The sequence below is a fragment of the Impatiens glandulifera genome, chromosome 4, assembly GCF_907164915.1.
Source record: "Impatiens glandulifera chromosome 4, dImpGla2.1, whole genome shotgun sequence".
NCBI classification, from domain to species: Eukaryota; Viridiplantae; Streptophyta; class Magnoliopsida; order Ericales; family Balsaminaceae; genus Impatiens; species Impatiens glandulifera.
In genome coordinates, this window is record NC_061865.1 from 9778573 (window position 1) to 9797398 (window position 18826).

At 32.0% G+C, this 18826-nt stretch overlaps 5 protein-coding genes and 1 non-coding gene across 7 annotated transcripts; 4 read left to right on the plus strand and 2 right to left on the minus strand.

The window, feature by feature from the left end:
• Positions 1 to 1229: 1229 nt before the first annotated feature.
• On the plus strand, positions 1230 to 2450 carry LOC124936711 (protein BIG GRAIN 1-like E). The gene is made up of 2 exons (XM_047477230.1): positions 1230 to 1778; positions 1907 to 2450. The coding sequence occupies exons 1-2, from the start codon at positions 1280 to 1282 to the stop codon at positions 2269 to 2271; spliced, it is 864 nt and encodes a 287-aa protein (XP_047333186.1). The 5' UTR covers positions 1230 to 1279; the 3' UTR covers positions 2272 to 2450.
• A 1267-nt stretch (positions 2451 to 3717) lies between these two features.
• On the plus strand, positions 3718 to 4706 carry LOC124936364 (peptidyl-prolyl cis-trans isomerase E). The gene is made up of 3 exons (XM_047476860.1): positions 3718 to 3851; positions 3949 to 4212; positions 4314 to 4706. Exons 1-3 carry the CDS (start codon positions 3815 to 3817, stop codon positions 4544 to 4546), a joined length of 534 nt encoding a protein of 177 aa, XP_047332816.1. The 5' UTR covers positions 3718 to 3814; the 3' UTR covers positions 4547 to 4706.
• Positions 4707 to 5194: 488 nt separating this feature from the next.
• On the minus strand, positions 5195 to 7251 carry LOC124936160 (pentatricopeptide repeat-containing protein At1g69290). Its single transcript, XM_047476627.1, has one exon. The coding sequence runs from the start codon at positions 7241 to 7243 to the stop codon at positions 5261 to 5263; it is 1983 nt and encodes a 660-aa protein (XP_047332583.1). The 5' UTR covers positions 7244 to 7251; the 3' UTR covers positions 5195 to 5260.
• Positions 7252 to 11865: 4614 nt separating this feature from the next.
• TRNAN-GUU lies at positions 11866 to 11939 on the plus strand. The gene has a single exon. It is a non-coding gene; the product is annotated as a tRNA-Asn (tRNA).
• Positions 11940 to 11999: 60 nt separating this feature from the next.
• On the plus strand, positions 12000 to 14680 carry LOC124936095 (protein root UVB sensitive 3). 2 transcript variants are annotated; one of them, XM_047476554.1, is made up of 14 exons: positions 12000 to 12215; positions 12287 to 12346; positions 12451 to 12489; positions 12577 to 12639; positions 12729 to 12785; positions 12874 to 12937; positions 13024 to 13107; positions 13180 to 13262; positions 13431 to 13560; positions 13639 to 13731; positions 13802 to 13943; positions 14028 to 14068; positions 14157 to 14347; positions 14418 to 14680. In XM_047476554.1, exons 1-14 carry the CDS (start codon positions 12048 to 12050, stop codon positions 14514 to 14516), a joined length of 1314 nt encoding a protein of 437 aa, XP_047332510.1. In that variant the 5' UTR covers positions 12000 to 12047; the 3' UTR covers positions 14517 to 14680. The 2 variants fall into 2 exon arrangements, with proteins under 2 accessions (XP_047332510.1, XP_047332511.1); XM_047476555.1 differs by lacking the exon at positions 12000 to 12215 and having other exon boundaries at positions 12287 to 12365.
• On the minus strand, positions 14549 to 18043 carry LOC124936096 (triose phosphate/phosphate translocator, chloroplastic-like). Its single transcript, XM_047476556.1, has 12 exons — positions 17587 to 18043; positions 16467 to 16547; positions 16315 to 16380; positions 16143 to 16221; positions 15933 to 16053; positions 15764 to 15859; positions 15568 to 15680; positions 15414 to 15491; positions 15227 to 15343; positions 15056 to 15155; positions 14881 to 14981; positions 14549 to 14796 (listed from the first exon to the last, which is right to left on the minus strand). Exons 1-12 carry the CDS (start codon positions 17877 to 17879, stop codon positions 14764 to 14766), a joined length of 1278 nt encoding a protein of 425 aa, XP_047332512.1. The 5' UTR covers positions 17880 to 18043; the 3' UTR covers positions 14549 to 14763.
• Between the last annotated feature and the right edge of the window lie 783 nt (positions 18044 to 18826).

Here is an 18826-nt window from a genome sequence, read left to right on the forward strand (position 1 = left end):
AACCCAAAAGAATACTCTTATAATATTCTTCTTTACATTAACTTTTATAACTTTTATAACTTTTTAATATCACCCTATATATTTTACAATATTATAAATTACACCATAATATCTTAATATTACCCCATTATTTTAAATTTGATTATAAATTAATTATAAAAGTTCATTAAAAATTAAAAAATTACAATACACAACCTAAATTAAAAGTTATTCTTATAAATAAAAAGAGATAAATTTTCATATATTATAATTTTTGAACATTATTATAATTTTTTTAAACATTATTATAAATTTATGCTATATAAATGAATTAAATTATATAAATAAATTAAAATAATAAATTATATAAATAAGTTTAATGTATAAAATGAACCTAGATTAAGTCTAGGGGTTAAAATTAAAAAACAAATAAAATTTTGAGTTTCATAAACAGTGAAAACGCATATATATATATTTGCAGGAGAGAGAAAATAGGAAAAACTCATTTTGGGTTTGAGTATTGGTATCGATTGGAGGGAAAAGAGATTTTGGGTTTGGGTATTGGCATCGGTTGGAGATGATAACCACAATAACTCAAAACCAATTCCAAAGATATTTTAGACTGTATCATAATGTTGTTGTGATAATATGCATATGTTGAATACAATTATTGAGAGTACAATAATCCTTTTTTCAACGATATAGTTATGTCATATTTGTCGTCTCCGATTGTACATTCATGATGCAGCTTATACAGTTGTAAAGTATATGAATATATTTTTCAAGTTTAGATTATCATTATTATTGTTACTATTTATTTGAATGAATAAAATATTTTATATTGATTCAAGGAATAACACATTCTCTAAGAATGGATTACTACAAAAATAAAATATCATATCCAATCTCGTGCTCATTTTCATGTTATTATTATACAAAGCATAATTTAAAAGTTGAAAATTGATGACAACCAAACCCCCCATAATAATAATCTAATCCCTGCCCATATGATAAAAAAAATAAAAAAAAAATTAAATTTTTTTAAAAAATAGACTTGATTTCATCAAGATAATCTATTAATTTTGTATTGAAAAACAATACCGGTGCTATATATGAGTAAAATCATTTCATTGGTGGACCATACCTAAAAACCCATCAAATCTCCAACTTTCTTCAATTTTTTTATCCAATTCTATCAATATAAAATCTCTCAAACATTCTATTCTTTCTCACACGTTCACCATAAATACATGTCTAAGATTTCATAATAATAATATCTCAAACTTTGAGTTAGCTAGCCATGGCACCCTATGACCAAAAAAACATGTTTTTAAAACACCCTTTTCACCTTCGAAATGGCTCCGACGAGCTCGATGTTTTTCAGGCCACACAATATTTCGCGGGCGAAGAAAAACCATCCCCGGGCGAGGTTCGACCAATAGTCTCATCGCAGAAAGAACGCGCCCGCGAACTTGATCAAAAACAGGGGATTAGAAGAATTGGTAGAATGAGCTTAGACTTGCCTACAAATATAAGAAATTCATCAATCTCTAATTCTTCTCTAGCTGATGATGATTATGATGATCAATTTCATATGATTATGGATAAGAAACAACCAAGAACACCTGCAAGGAGAATTGCAAGCTTCTTTAGTTCTCTATTCAACCAAACATCGAATCAGAGAAAGTCGACGAAGAATTCAAAAGTATCGAAGGAGAGAAGGAGTAGCATGAGCAATTTAAGAGACATCTCGTCTAATAATCATGATTCAAAGTCGATATATTCGTCTTCAAGCTCAGGTAAACTTTATAATGAATCTTAAATAGATAATATACTTGATTGATTAGTCAAATAACTCAAATATACATGTTGGTGAATATAGATAAGATGGACCACATTTTATTTAATGTTCATTCTATTTATGCAGAAACTCCTAAAAAAGGTGGCTATATTAATAATAACATGAGAAGAATCAACAATTTCGATCAAAACAAGCAAATGGCACCGATATCGACAAGTTTACCTAGTAAAATCATCATGCCTGCGACATCTACAATAATATGTGGGGAGAGTAAGGTTTTTGAATATGCTAATTGGTTGGACGAAAAGTTCAAAGTTGATTATGCAAAAGGGTTGCCCGAAAAGGAGAAAAAGAATCCATGTCAAGAAGTTGGGGGAGAATTATTGAAGTCAAAGTTCAATAAGGTCGAGGATGCTGTTCATCGCGATGAAGTAGACGACGGAGGAGAGAGCGATTCAAGCTCGGATTTGTTTGAAATAAGTGGTTTATGATGGGATTATGTTATAAGATTACTATTGCAAATTAATGTGGATTGAGTGATTTAGTAAATTAATTAATGAAAAAAATGTAGTGTCTTTTGGTGGTCATGTGATGTGATAGAGACCATATATAAAGTAAGATGCATTGGTTAATTAATTAAGACATTTTGAGTAGTTTTGTTTTTTGATAACCTTTTTTATTGTATCCACACAGGTTGGAATGTTTGTCTGTCTCTAATTCATGCCCACAAATCATTTTTTTTTATCTTCTTTATATGTGATTGTATGTCATGTTTTCTTTTCAACTAAAGCAAATATCAATTCAACTTTTCATATATATGCCTTCTCCCCTAACCCTTTTTGGAAATGAGTTTGTTTTTCACAAATATGATTATGAAATAATCAAATTAATGTAATACACATTATGTCATTTAGTAAGAAGAATAATCAATTGTAAATATAAAAAAGAAAATAGTAAGACTTCAAGAAAAAAATTAAAATTTTAGATCAAACTTCTCAAATGAAGTGATCAAATAGAGAACGAATAAATAACTTCAACTTTAACCTCGTCTTAAAACATTTCTAATAAGAATTAAACTCATGATATTTAGTATTTTAGACACAATTTTTATCACACAAGCTACCTTAATATGCATAAGTAGCACGTTATAACTCATTCTTTAATTTAAGATATTTTTAGTGAAATTAAACAGTAACGTCCTTTAGTCTCTTAGGCACGATTCTTATTACTTTCATCAATTCTAACAATATTATAATTTCTTTTTATAGATATAAAAAATAATTTTTTTAGTTTTTGTATGTTAAGTTCGACCACAACACACTCTTTTGAGTACTTATCATTTTTCCAACATGACATATGTTCTCTCGCTCATTTACTATTATAACATAAGAAATAATTTTTACTCTTTACCTATTAAGTTAGACCAAAATACATTCTTTTTAGTATTTATCATTTTTGAGCATTCTTTTTAGTATTTATCATTTTTGAGATGTGTTCTCCCACTCACTTGGTTTCTTCCCATAGTAGACTCATAAAAAAATTGTTATTATATATAGTTTTATATATAAATAAGAGTTTTATTCCTTAAAACAAGTAATTAGCACTACCAAATCAATATAAATTGAATATATATATTAGAAAAAAGTCTTTCTACTTGTAATAATAGAATAAAACCTATAAAGAAAATATATGATTATATATTTACACCAATATTTCTGAAAAGATTAAACTAATTTTATTAAATTCAAACACAAGTCGTTGTAGTATAGTGGTAAGTATTCCCGCCCGGGTTCGATCCCCGGCAACGGCGTTATTTTTTATTTTTTCAAAAACCGGTTTTATTTCTTATTGGGCTTTTGTATTTATCATATATATATATATGGGCTTTTTAACTGATTTCATGTTTAATTTATTATATGGGCTTTTTAATTGGGTCGTCGTCTTCCCCAAAACCCTTTCAAAATTCTGAACTGTAGAGAGAGAGAAACAGATCAGAGGTGAAGAAGAAGCGTTTGAGCAAATCGCGCGTTTTCAATGAATCAAGCGGTGCAGAAGAACACACTCTATGTAGGTATGTAATCAATCAATCAACCAATCTTAACTTTTCTGATCATCATCTTCTTCATCATCATCATATTCATTCGTTTGATTTGTAAAAATAATAACAGGAGGATTAGCTGACGAAGTGAATGAAAGTATACTTCATTCAGCATTCATACCTTTCGGCGACATTAAAGATGTAAAGACTCCCTTAAATCAGGAAAATCAAAAGCACAGATCTTTTGGATTCGTCACTTTCCTCGAACGAGAAGACGCCGTCGCCGCCATGGACAATATGGACGGAGCTGAACTCTACGGTCGTGTTCTCACTGTCAATTATGCACTTCCAGAGAAAATCAAGGGTGGTGAACAGGGTTGGGCTGCCCAACCAAGTAAGTTTTCATTTTGCCCTAATTTGATATCATCTAGGGTTTAACTGTTTAAGTTAATCAATTTATATATTGGGTTTGAAAATTTGAATAATAACTTGCAGTTTGGGCTGATGCTGATACATGGTTTGAGAGGCAGCAACAAGAAGAGGAGATGATAAAACTTCAAGCAGAGAATAAGGCTAGTATGGAATTAGCGGAAGAGTTGCATAGGAAGAAGCTGGCGCAGGAAAGAGATGGGGAGAAGGATGATGAAACCGATGTTTCTGGTGATCCTATGGCGAAGGCGGAATCAGACGCCTTGAAACAACAACAAGAAGAACAGAATGGTTCTTAATCAGACCATGTTTTCACATTATTTTTCGTGTTTGTATTGGTCATTGATGAATGTGAGTGAATTGAGTTACTCATTTGTAATCCTTTTTAATGGGGAAATATGTACACCATTTAGCCACAAAGTTTCTGAAATTGGAGTATTAGTTTATCATCTTCTTCGATTGTTGATAGAACCAATTTAGTGAAATCTTATAATAGAAGGGTTCTTCTTGCAGGTTATGGTCTCATGGAAATCAACTATTGTATGATAGATGGTAGTTATGGCAATGATCAAGAACCAATTTAGGTGGTTGTTTTGTGAAGTTATGAAGAAGATAGAGGGTTTGATCTAGGTATCACTTCAGATGTTAACATTATTGCATGATCTGATCCATAGTTTGTAATAAAAACCAGACCAGATGATGATATCTACATCTGTAAGCATAAATTTGTTGTTTTTATCATATTTTGAATGGCAAAGCTGATTTTAGCTGTTCGTAGTTAAGTGACAGTCGAATCGTTTTTTGGTAGTGACTACCGATACCCTTGTTTCGCCATGCGTAGGATCTTGGTAGATACAGTATACCATACTGACTTAGTAAAACAAGAATTTATTTGATAAAAACTACACTAATACTAGTGCCTCAAAATTGATAACATAATCAGTTATACAATATATCATATTTAGCTACATTAAATTGAACAATAATTTTTAGTATCATAGAAATGATATTTTTCAAGTACTCAATCCCGCCCAATTCTTAAACGCAATAAGAGCTTCCATCTTCCTCAAGTTCCTCCTTCTCAACTTAGCCACTCTCAATTTCTTATGATTCTCCATAAAAGCTTGCTTATATCTCCATTTATCGACAAATATCTTCATTTCCTGCGATTTCTCCACCACTTCCATAACTGCGTCAAAAAACCCACCTTTAACCAAACCATACAGAAACGCATCGACCAACCCATGTTCCAACTTAAACCTCCCGTCCCCTCCGATCCTCTTAACCTCATTCCACAGCATCATGACGTTAAAATACTTCTCCGCAGCACAATAGCAGTTAATTAAGGACAAATAAGTCTGCACATTCGGTTCATATCTCAAAAACAACATTCTCCTGAAAGTCCTCCTCGCATCCTCTACCCTTCCGGCTTTACAAAACGAGTGGATGATCGAATTCCAATCGTGCGAGCCCACTTCGATACGGGGATCGTCAATGACGTCGTCTAGAAACGCTGCCATCAATTCGGGTCTTTGGCTTTCTGTTAGACCTGCCATTATAGTTAAGTAACTTGGTTTAAGATCTGTTATAGTTCTTGATTCTCTCATGTCTCGAAATAAAGAGAATGCAGATTGGAAATCTTGGCATGACATGGATGATTCAATAAGATCGTCGTAGTAACAACCGTCTAATTGAAGTCCTAAACAGCTTATTTCGGTTGCTAATTGTGTTGCTTCTGCTGTTCTTTGCTCTTTACAGTATGCTTTCAAGATCGGGATATATACGCCAAGCCCGATCATACCTTTAGGAGAATTCTTCATCTCGTCCAGAACAGAATTCGCCTTTTGTAAGAATCCCAGCGATATACAAGCACTGATAACATTGTAACCGAATGTGGCTTCCACCGGAGTTGAAGGTTGCTCGAATTTCTGTGTTTCGATTATCAGTTCACCTAGCTCCTTTATCTTGTCTTTCTCGAAATACCCTTTTACTATTTCGCAATGGGTTTTCATATTGATAGTCGAGATTATGAATCCATCTTCGCGTAAAATGATCAATGAAACAGCGTCCAAGTTACCTGATTTAACGTAACCCATGATGAGATTACTATGGAATGATCCTTTGCTGTTGCTGGTGAATCCGAATCCATTCATCAAATGTTCTAATTCTGTTATCTTATGATCAAGGCCTTTCAATGCATACAGATAACCTAAATATCCAAAACTCGAAGAATCTGGTCTGATACCTAAGAGTGCCATTGTTTCGATAACACGATCTGAATCTGCTACGGATTCAAGATCATGACAGCAACCTTCAAGGGCAGCATTACAAGCTGATAAATCCGGTTTCATTGAATCCAACTTCTCATCAAGAGCAATTTTACAGTTATCATTAAAGATATGAAGAAAAGCAACGAAATTACTGTTTTTTCTGCTGATTTCAATCAAAACATGTCCCCAATAGTTAAAGGGGATGAAATACCTGTTCTTGAACATACACCTGACCAATGCGAAAGCAGGGGCACCAGAGTTAGCCGTTTCCATGGAACGGAGAAGAGTTGAAACAGTTTCGTATTCGAGTAAATTAGGGTTTTTCTCTAAGAAGTAAACTACAGTTGCATAAGCCCTCTTGAAATTAAGGGCGTCATTTGGGGATGATAAATAAGTGATGAGTGAATTGACGATTGACTTACTTGGGAAAGAAGAAGAATTCGTGAGTGACTTAAACGATTTCCATGCCTCACTGATATCATTACTGAATAGTGAAAATTGGATTGTTTTCTCTAATTTTGATTGCTGTTCTGGTGTTAGGGTTTTTAGGGTTTGTTCTTGCGACTTTGAAGATGGCGGTATTATGGAAGACGATGATGGGTCTTTTCTATTCAATGCAAATATAGATGGCTGAAGAAATGAATACAGGTTTGGAATCTCGGCACCGGAGGAAAACTGCCGTCTTGCTCCGGTAAACAGAGCTTTTCTCCACATTTTTCTATGCATCACTCTTCTCTTTCCCTCCTCCGTAATGTATAGTTTTTTTCAAGGTTTAACCGGTTCGTTTTATTAAATCCAAAGTTTACTAAATTTCGGTTCGATCGGTTTGTTCGATTTTATAGAAATACAAATTTCAGATATACGGTAACATAATTAGTTAATAACTGACATAATTTTCAAAACACAAATACATATCAACATTTTTTTACCAAACATTACAATAAAATTAGTCAAACAATTTTGAAACTAAATTTATCTACTTTTTAATATTTTTTTTAAATGATTCATGAAAATTAAAGTCTCGTTAACGATAAAAGTATTACATGAAAAATAAAAAAATAAAAAATAAAAACAAAACGAGAAGAATAAAAATATAAAATCACTAAGCACTAAAATATTTCAAAAGAGTAATGAGATCATTTGTTGAGTCCATGTTCTTATTTGATCTCACATCAGTTAACGTTATGATAATAGAGTTTTGAATGGACCTTGACGGTTGTTGAAAGTTCTTCGGTTCTACTCAAGTCATATGATCCACTAAAAAATAACGGGAATAAAAACCCATTAATTTAGACCAGCCAATTTGATTATATCCATCAAAACTTTTCAACAATTACCCATGCATTTAAACATTGAACCCCATTAAAAGTCCAAAGAAGGCTCCAAATCACAATCACAGACTCACAATGCTAGAGGAGGTGCTCAACCATACGTCATCTCTGCCTTAAGACATATTCGACATTGACTTGCCATAATAAAATCCTTACGCTTAATTTTGTCATTCGTTAAAATATCATGAATAGCACTCTAATTAAAGAACAAAATCTTAGTAGGCACCTTAGAGTTCCATACAAGTCCCAACAAAAATTAGATGTGGTGGCTTTATTAAATAACGAATAATAGTGGCCAATATTAAATGTTTTCATATCACACCATCGCATAACATCACGAATAATTGAGTTGACCTCCTTACCACCCACCAGATCCAACAATCTTTCATGATCGAGGACTTCAACACCTCTAAGGCGTCTTATATATTTGATCTTGCTAGCAAGATTACCGGAGTGCGGGTCAAATATGACTTTGATAGTAACATCTCTACGAAAGGCAATAGAGGCAAACATCAATTCATGGCAAATTAAATTTATTTAAATTCATGACATTCATTCATTATTATTAGTTTAAATAAGTGTTATATACCCGAACTGATCATGAATTCGAGTTTGGATCGGCGTAAAAAATTTTTAAAATGGACTTAAAAGATTAACAAAAAATTATGAATAAACGTAAATTTTGTTAAATTTTCGTTTAATTAGATAAAATACTGAATTAAATTAAAAAATTTAAAAAATTAGGAGGTTATATCATATCTATCCCGTAATATATATATATATATATATTATTTTTCGAAATAATATTCAATTTTTATTCTCATCTTATTTAAATATTACTTTTTAACATTCGGTTTGTTTAAACAGTTTGATCGATTTGAGTGACGTTGAACCGACAAACCAAACCGTTTGAATGAGTTTGGCAAAAATAAAACCTTAATGAATTATGTTTAATCGATTTACTTACACTCTTAGAGTGTGTTTGGTAACCCTAAAATTGGTATTGGAGTTGAAATTGTAATTAAAATTGGAATTAGAATTGGAATTGGAATTGGAATTGGAATTGGAATTGAAGAGTCCAATTCCAATTCTTATGTTTGATACACATTTTAATATTAAAAATTGGAATTGGAATTAAAATTTCAATGGAATTCAATACAGTGTAATTTTATAATTCTCAATTTCAATCTTTTTAAGTCGGAATTGTAATATTGTAATTCCAATTTTTTTTAATATATTTTTCCAACAATATAATTTATTTTTTAAAACACGATTAAAGTTTTCAATCGATAATATTAGTTTTTGAAATTTAAGATGTTAAAATATTGAATCGATATTTTTTTAGTTAAATAAGTTTAACACGTTTAACACGTTTTTGATATGTTTAACACGTTTTTCATACATTAAACACGTTTATCACATTTATGTCACGTTTAACACATTTAATATGTTTTCACATTTTTGGCAAGTTTAACACATTTTTGGCACATTTAACATATTTTGACACGTTTAACACGTTTTTTTACGTTTTTAACACGTTTAACACATTTTTAACACATTCCACACATTTTCACGTTTTTGACACGTTTAACACGTTTTTTACACATTAAACACGTTTATCATGTTTTTTTGACATGTTTAACACGTTTTGACACGTTTTACACATTTTGGCACGTTTGACATGTTTTTCACGTTTTTGCACGTTTAACAAGTTTTTTTTACATATTTAGCACATTTAACACGTTTTGACACGTTTCAGACGTTTTTACATTTTTGACAAATTTAACACATTTTTCACACATTAAACACATTTATCATGTTTTTGGCACGATTAACGCATTTTTTACACGTTTAACACGTTTTTCATGTTTTTGACACGTTTAAAACATTTTTCATACATCAAACATGTTTAACACGTTTTTGAAACGTTTAACACGTTTTGACATGTTTAACACGTTTTCACGTTTTTGACATGTTTAACATGTTTTTCACATATCAAACACGTTTAACACGTTTTTGGCACGTTTAACAGGTTTTCACGTTTTTGATATTTTAACACATTTTTCACGTTTTTGACACATTTAACAAATTTTTACACGTTTTTCACGTTTTTAACATGTTTAACACATTTTCACACGTTTTGGCATGTTTTTTATGTTTTGGAACGTTTGACAAGTGTTTCACATATTTGACATGTTTAACACGTTTTTGACACGTTTTTATGTTTTTGACATGTTTAACACATTTTTCACACATTAAACATATTTATCATATTTTTGGCACGTTTATCATGTTAAATATGTCAAAAACGTATTAAATGTGCCAAAAACGTGAAAAACATGTTTAACGTGCCAAAAACGTGAAAAATGTGTTAGATATGCAAAAAACGTGAAAAATGTGTTAAACGTGCCAAAAATGTAAAAAACATGTTAAACGTGCCAAAAACGTGAAAACATGTTAAACGTGTGAAAAACGTGTTAAACGTGCCAAAAACATATTAAATATGTGAAAAAAGATTTAAACGTACCAAAAATGTGTTAGACATGTTAAACAAGTTAAAAACGTGTTAAACGTGCCAAAAATGTGTAAAACGTGTTAATCATACCAAAAACGTGTGAAACGTACCAAAAACGTGGAAAACATGTTAAACGTTTGAAAAATGTGTTAAACATGTGAAAAACGTGTTTAATGTGTAAAAAACATGTTAAACATATTAAAAACGTGTTAAACGTGCTAAAAACGTGAAAACGTGTGAAAAACATGTTAAACGTATTAAAAATGTCAAAAACATGTTAGACGTGCCAAAACGTGAAAAACATGCTAAACGTGTGAAAATGTGTTAAACGTGTGAAAACGTGTTAAAATGTCAAAAACGTGTTGAACATTTTAAAAATGTCAAAAACATGTTAAACATATCAAAAACGTGTTAAACGTGTCAAAAATGTGTTCGACTGTAATGAAAATCAATATAGTAAAAATCCGTTTTAAAACAAGAAAGACCTTATTTTCGAAACACCAGGTAAGCGTTTGGTTACGATTGGGGAAGGGCATAGAACACTAGCACTCCCTCTCGCCCGACCGAAGTCAGTCTCTACCCGACTTCTATTACAAACTATTACACTTGGTTAGCGAGTTTTGTTCATACATAGGCAGCAGAAGTTATTTCCTTTGGCAGGAAAATCCACGCTTTTATGATGAATTTATATTTGGGTTAGCGCCCCTTTCGGGCATGTTAGCTAAACCCATCCCCTAGCGAGTGAAGCGGAGCGGAGATTCTTTATAAAATGTTATATATATTTATATAATTCCAACGCAAGTTCATCCTCTAGAATCACATCTCCGGAAGGCTATTCTTATCAATGGAGCAGTCGATAGCCCCCCTTAACTAAACTAAATGAGAGAAGGGGAGGGAGAACTCATATTGCATATCAAATCATTCTGAAACTTGGAAGGTCACGGTAAAAGGCTCCCAATAAGTCTCCTTTGTATTACGGGAGCGACCACAATGTTCACACTTTCACCTTCCTTTCTCTTCTGCCGCTTGGATCTCTTGTGCTGTTTTCAATGTTTATTTTCAATTTCGACGTGACTCATCTATCAGCTCTGGGGGTTTAAGGGATTGTCTTTAGCTGAGTAAGATAGGTCTTGAAGAGCTAGAATATTGAATATTTGGCTCGTCTAGAAGAAATATTGTGTCAAAAACGTGTTCGACTGTAATGAAAATCAATATAGTAAAAATCAAGAGAATATATTGAAGTGAAAGATGGTTAATTTATATTAGATTAATAAAAGAGAATTAAATTAAATTTATATAATTTGAATAATTATTTTTATTACATTTTATTTTATAAACATAGAAATTGGGATTAAATTACATTTTTATAATTTTCCCGAACATAGGAATTGGAATTGAATTACAAATCTATAATTACCATAGGAATTGAATTGAATTGGAATTCCAATTCCAATTCCACTGATCCACGGATTTTTGTCACTCTTTTTTCTACAATATCACAAGCTGGAATAGCTCAGTTGGTTAGAGCGTGTGGCTGTTAACCACAAGGTCGGAGGTTCAAGCCCTCCTTCTAGCGATTTTTTCTTTTTCTTGTTTTTTTTTTTTTTTTTATTATATATTTTTTTTTCTTCATGTTCTTCATACTCAATTCCAAAAACCCTTCCATTTTGTTGAGTCCACGACAATGGAAGACGATTCATTCATAGTAGAAGAATGGAATGGATCATCTTCAACAAATCTTACCAAAACAGCAACCATCATAACTTCAAATTCTTCAATCTCAATCCGAAGAAGATCAGGCAGCCGATTCACTCACATTTGGAGCAATATTCTAAGAGCATTCGTCCCCGAGGTTTTACATCCGATCAATATGTTTTTTTCATGTTCATATTGCTTGATTTGTTTTATTTCATTGAAAAACAGGGATTCCCGACAAGTGTGACGCCGGATTATGTTGAATTTCAGATATGGGATTCACTTCAGGTTGTGAATGATTCAGAAAGTATGTTTATTGTTAGTTGATTATGTTTAAATATGGAAGTTTGTATCTAAAATTTGAGCCTTTGTTGGTGGGTTTCTTTCTTTAGGGTCTTTCTACTTATGTGAGAACTATGCTTTCTACTCAGGTGAGTTCTATGTTTATATTTATGTTTTGTATAGATGATTAATGATGATATATGTTCATTCCTAATATTCAATATTGTCGGTTTTAGGCTCTTCTGAGTGCAATTGGGGTTGGTGAAAAATCAGCTACTGTTATTGGTGCAACATTTCAGGTTTAGGGTCTTGAATATGAATGTTTTAAACAGATTAAACATCTTTGATTATGAAATAGTTTTGTCTAATTTGTATGAAATTGTTATAGTGGTTTTTGAGAGATTTGACTGGAATGGTTGGTGGTATCCTCTTCACATTCTATCAGGTTTTTATTATGCATTGTCTTCTTTTTGCTTTTGTTATAGATTTTTCTCGACTTTCATCATAATCCATCATGTAATTTTCTCCATTAGGGTTCGAATCTTGATAATAATGCGAAAAGGTGGCGTTTGGTGGCTGATTTCATGAATGATTTAGGTATTTTCACTGGTTTGTATGGAAAAATTCACAGGTTTAGCTGATTTTTATTGAGTGTTGAGAAGTTATGCGTTTGATGTTTGCAGGAATGTTGATGGATCTTGTTTCTCCTTTGTTTCCTTGGGCATTTGTTTATGTTGTTTGCTTAGGGAGCTTGTCCAGATCATTCAGTAAAGTTCTTCAGTCTTTTAAATATATTTTTTGTGATCTTGCTCATTCCTTTTAATATATCGACCTTTTAGCTGGCGTTGCAAGTGGAGCAACTCGGGCTGCCTTGACACAGCACTTTGCGCTTCAGAATAACGCAGCAGATATATCTGCTAAGGTAAATGCTATCCCATTTGGAAACATTGTTTGAGTCTGGATCTAGACGAGAAATTGTGAATAAATTTATTTGAAAATACTTTTTTATGTTAATTATCTCATATGGATGTTGATCTAGATGAAATTACGTTTTTTTAATGGATTGTTAATATCTGGAAACGTGTGATAGGAAGGTAGCCAGGAGACGGTTGCAACCATGGTTGGGATGGCTTTAGGGATGGTTCTTGCACGGTTCGCTACAGGACACCCTTTTGTTATATGGTTTTCATTTTTGTCGCTCACTATATTCCATATGTATGGTAAGGCTGTTACTTTCCGGTTTTGATCGCAAATTTAACGAGTTGCATTGTCGATTTAATTTTGGGTATTTTTTGCAGCAAACTACAAGGCTGTTAAATGTCTTAAGTTGAACACATTGAACTGTGAAAGGTGCTCTATTCTTCTGGTACACTTCATGAAAACCGGCCAAGGTGCTCGACATTTTTTTTTATTTCTATAAACCAAATTCATCTTTTTGAAATTTAAAAACTTGTTTTCCAGTTCTTTCTCCTGATCGGGTCTCTACGATGGAGCATGTCATACCATTATGGATGATGAAACCGTGGAGTTTGAAGAATGGGAAGCTTTTGCATGACCGTGTTCGCTTAGGTGTCAGAGTTTCGTCGATTAATGACCAGGAAATGTGAGATTTTTTCTTTTTCCTTTTTCCTTTTAGCAACGGAAATCATATTTCTTAACGGTATTTTGGTGACTAATGGGGAAGCAGGTCGAATGTCTTATGCCTCTCGGGATCACGTTACAGAAAATGTGAGTTCATACCGTTATCCTTTTCGACTGGCCATTGGTTATGAATGCGGCCTGCTTTTATTTATTTATTTTCTTTATATCCTTGTAGCGAAATATTTATTATTTCAACAAAAAGGAGATGACATCAAAATTGTTATGCACAAGGATTCAACAGCATTGGACACTTTGCAAGCATTTGTTCATGCTATAGCCATGGCAAATCTTGTAAATGAAAAACCATCTTCGGGTTCAGAGAGTTTCTCGTGGATGGACAGTCATTACCAAGACTTTATCGTCAAGGTACTTGAAAAATTTATTGACAGTTTATTATATTGAGGTTACGGTAACTAATGACAAAATTATTTGGCAGTTACAATCGTCAGGTTGGAAAACAGAGAGGCTTTTGACACATTCAATCTTGTGGAGAGCAAATTGGCAGACAAAACCATCGGATTCAAAGGAAGAATAGGAGAGAATTTAAGAAAAGGCAATTGAAGATTAGCGATGATAATGACAATTTTTATTACATTACGAGAATTTTAACAGTGTTAAAGTGAAGTATGATGTCTTGCAACAGATTGCAGTTCATGAAGTACTTATTTATGGAAACTGAATCACAGGAGTTTTGAAGTTCATCAATCTTTCTATTTCTCTGAGAAACTCCATCATCAACTTCCTGACATTCAACCTAAGTTTTGTAAATGTCTGTCGATAATCTACTCTTTTGCAGGAAGAGATTTAGCAGCTTTCTGAAATAAGCAAACAATAAATTCAAAAGGGTGCGTTTTAGAGCGATTCCAATCCAATATTGGTTTTTGGAATTAATTAGTTACCCGTTTTTCTTCTTCCAAGTTTGCTTTTATTAAAGAATAGATCGCCACACCTGCAATGGCTATCGCAGTCCCAATCCCAGTTTGCGACGAGATCTTATTGCCTGTGTATAACGAACACATGTTTATTTACTTACATGCATTGTGTTTTCAGGAAGAAAAAGAGAGAAATAGTTACCAAATACTACGATTGAAAACCCGATGACAAAAACACGTTTTAAGACATTCCCAACTGCATGTGTCAGAGGGGCGACTCTCTCCAATGTGTTTGTAGCAACCTGATTGTTCAAAAACAGGACTGACTTGAGGTTTTTTCCCAAAAAAAGAAGAAAAGTTTTTGAAAGAAAACCTGATTGTATAGATGATAAAACATGCCGATCCAGAAAAGATCGGACAAGAATTTAATCAGTCCGACTTTGGCAATCGCGTCAGCAAACCCGTATTGCATCAATCGAGGCCCCTCAATCTGAAATAACGCAATATCATACACTCAAATTTCGATAGTTATTTAAATGTTCTACATTGCAGTTACTTACGAAAATTGCAGGCGGGAGGCAAAATACGAGTGCTATTATTGAGATGTAAGCATAAACATTTGTGCTGTCCATTCCCGTCTGTCGAAGAATAACAAAAGCCAGACGAATCAGATAAACATAACGAAAACAGATTACTTTTTCCTTTTTCACTTACCATTGCTTTCTTAGAATAAAGACTCCTATATGTAAATGCAGCATTTGAAATCATTGCACTTATGAATCCAGTCCAGTTAAATGAAAGCTCAGTCAAAGAAGCCATTGAAACACCTAATAAATAAACCAAAAAAACATAAATTCAAGACACTAAACTGACAAATTCTATTAATTTCAAAATCTTTGTCTAAACTTACCAATAACGACAGGAGCTAACGACAGCCATAAGGGCAAGGGAATCTGATGGCCCATAAGAAATTGAGAAGCAGAAGCATTGAAGAACGGTTCAAGTGCTGTATATTTAGTCAAAACAAACATTAATCGTCGTCAAATTCAAACAAAAAATCAAACTCCTTTCTTTTCAACCTTTGATGGTATGCGTGAAAGAAACAGCAACAGCAGCAAAAGAGACATTAGACATAACATGTCCAAGAGCATGACAGAAAGCCACAGGTGTAAGGAGTCCCAAAAGTTCCTTATTAATTGGCTGAATGAATCAATGAATCAATGAATAAGAAACTGATACTATTGAATTTGAACCAACCAAACAAACTTCATGCATGAAGAACAACTCACTGCTCTTTTGGGGAGCCCGACAGACCAACTGACTAAGCAGTAAACTACACCAACTAAGAGGTGCACAACCGATACAAAACTGAAAAAGAAAGAAAGAAATAAGTCGATTATCTTGTTATCAATCTGGTTGTGAAAAGCAAGCAAAGTGTAGATTGAAGAAGAAGAAACTTACTATGGATATGGGAAATAGTTATACACCTTTTTATTCAGTATATTGAATATCACATTCAGGAAATACCTTATTCCCAATGAAAAAAATACAATCTTAGTCATAAGAAATGCTCAATTTTTATGAAAATAATAAGAATTTAGATGTTATCTTACCATATGAAGAAAAATGAACCTGTAACCAAAGCTGGGAATCTCTCAGAAAAGCTCTTAGACGACGGCTCAGGCAAAGACAATCTGTTGTTACATTCGTTTATAAACCAACTCAAACTAATCAGATAAGAAAGATAATTTCAAACCATATTGTTCAAACACCTATAAGGAGAATGCGGTTTTGTTTGTTCTTTAAATGTTAAATAGGTGGTGGCATAAAAAAAATAAAAATAACCTGGTTAGTAAAATGATAGTTTGAACCCAAAAAATCACAATAAAATTGCAGCTTAAATGTTCATAGTAGTATTGAGTTGGTTTGATAATTGTTTGGAAATCCGACCTTATAAACAATTTTTTTAACTAATTAATTTGAAACAATTAATCAAACAAAATAAAAGTAAAAAAATATCAATACAATAAGTTTAAACAAATATTTTTATTAAACAAAATATGCAAATAAAGTTGGCATTTCTTAAAAAAAATCAGAGAAACTGGATTGATTTACAAACCATTCTATAATATCGGGTTAACCTTATTCGATCGGTTATTTAAATAGACTTTATACGATAACCATAATAGATCGAGATTTATTATATTAAAACCTTATATCCATTTGATTAAATATTTTACGATTATAATTGAATTGATAATATTTTTTTTTTTGAATTATGGAGAACTAACATGACACTCCACTCCACTGTCATGACCCGTTTCAATTCAAATTCAACGTGTTTAGAGTTAGAATTGATATATCGATATTATTAGTAATACATACATGATTATATAAAATTGATCAATTCTTTAATGACTTTATCATGTGATTACTCAACTAATAAATATAATAATCATGTCAACATACTATATTAAAAGTAATTTGATTTTTAATAGTTGAAACCTTGAATAGTATATATTAAAATTAATAATATTTTGAAAATCAACAAAAATAAAAAATAACTACTTAAAAATTGAATTTTGGAATTAAAAAAAATATATAAATTAGGGAAGTTTGTATTATTGATCTATTAATTAATTAAAGCTAAACCCTAATATGATCGGTTTAAATTCAAGGTAACAATCAAAATATGTTGTAATGCGATCGTTATGAAAACTGAAAAGTACATACCCGTCTGCATCACCGGCGGCGGCGGCGGCCTTTGCTACCGGAAAACCACGGTGCCTTAACATCTGAATCGAATCGACCATTTTCGTAGAAATTGGCAGGAAGTGAAGAAGAACAGGGGATATTTGATTAGCATTTGAGAACTGCGTAGATTTCAAGCTTGATGATGATGATGATGCTTTAATGACAAGTGGTTGATTTCTGATTGAAACCCTAATCGGAGATAAGTTTAGTCGCGAAAATAGTGAAATTTGAGAAGAAGAAGAAGAAGAAGGTCCGATGATGATCGAAGCCATAATAATGGAACTGAAACAAGTAAAAGTGATCGTTTAGACAATTTCTAAATAAATATATTTGATGATCGGTTGATGAGATGATGACTACTTATGAATTGCAGAAAACAACAAATTTCATTAATGGTTTTATTGCCGATGAAACCAAGGGTTGAGTTGAGGCGATGATTTTAGAGCGAAAGAGAAGAAGAGAGCTGTTGAAAATATTCTCTTAGCTGATATATATATATATAATTTATTTGAATTTTTCTTTTTATTTTAAAATTAGACATTCTTTCTTTAAATCTATTACGAATATTAATTTTGTAATGGAAGAAGACCTAATGATAATCATGACATTATGAATCATTATTATACCTTTATCTAATTATTAAATATTATTTTTATATTTATTGTCAGCCGAATAATAAACTCATATTTTTAGTAACCCTCCTCGAACATGAATTTATTTTACTACTTGACCCGACCCATCTCAGAACGACGGATATTTCTATTTATGTCTCATTCCCGATTCGTCGGGTATTTGATCTCCGACGGGTATTCTATTACTCAATTAAATATTTATAAGATTTTAGATGTTAAAAAATAAAAAATATAACTTTAACACTAATGATATAAAAACAATATTTATCCATACTTATGTTGTAGACAATTCCCAACTCGAATTTTGGGCTGCCCCAATTTCGGTAGGAAAAAAACCAGAGATATTTTTTTATTGTCTTAATTCTAGTTTAAAAATTTGATAAAAAAATAGTTTTCTTTTTGAGATTTGAACTCTTAACCAATTTTTTTTTTACATATTTATCTTGAGATACTAAGCAACAACAATACAACATCTTATGTTTAAAAATTATAATAAATTTAATTAAATATCTCACTATTTTTAATAAATGAATCGCCCTAAGGAGTGAATTGCCCTATCCCGAGTGCTTGTCGGGCTTACCCCAGGG

Coding starts and splice junctions, on each gene's coding strand:
- LOC124936096 (XM_047476556.1), bottom strand. CDS start 17,879: ATGGCTTCGATCATCATCGGACCTTCTTCTTCTTCTTCTTCTCAAATT. Junction 15,860..15,932: donor TTTCACGCATACCATCAAAG/GTTGAAAAGAAA, acceptor CTAAATATACAG/CACTTGAACCGTTCTTCAAT. Junction 15,492..15,567: donor TTTATTCTAAGAAAGCAATG/GTAAGTGAAAAA, acceptor ATTCTTCGACAG/ACGGGAATGGACAGCACAAA.
- LOC124936160 (XM_047476627.1), bottom strand. CDS start 7,243: ATGCATAGAAAAATGTGGAGAAAAGCTCTGTTTACCGGAGCAAGACGG.
- LOC124936711 (XM_047477230.1), top strand. CDS start 1,280: ATGGCACCCTATGACCAAAAAAACATGTTTTTAAAACACCCTTTTCAC. Junction 1,779..1,906: donor ATATTCGTCTTCAAGCTCAG/GTAAACTTTATA, acceptor CTATTTATGCAG/AAACTCCTAAAAAAGGTGGC.
- LOC124936364 (XM_047476860.1), top strand. CDS start 3,815: ATGAATCAAGCGGTGCAGAAGAACACACTCTATGTAG. Junction 3,852..3,948: donor GAAGAACACACTCTATGTAG/GTATGTAATCAA, acceptor AAATAATAACAG/GAGGATTAGCTGACGAAGTG. Junction 4,213..4,313: donor GGGTTGGGCTGCCCAACCAA/GTAAGTTTTCAT, acceptor AATAACTTGCAG/TTTGGGCTGATGCTGATACA.
- LOC124936095 (XM_047476554.1), top strand. CDS start 12,048: ATGGAAGACGATTCATTCATAGTAGAAGAATGGAATGGATCATCTTCA. Junction 12,490..12,576: donor GAACTATGCTTTCTACTCAG/GTGAGTTCTATG, acceptor TGTCGGTTTTAG/GCTCTTCTGAGTGCAATTGG. Junction 13,263..13,430: donor CAGCAGATATATCTGCTAAG/GTAAATGCTATC, acceptor AACGTGTGATAG/GAAGGTAGCCAGGAGACGGT.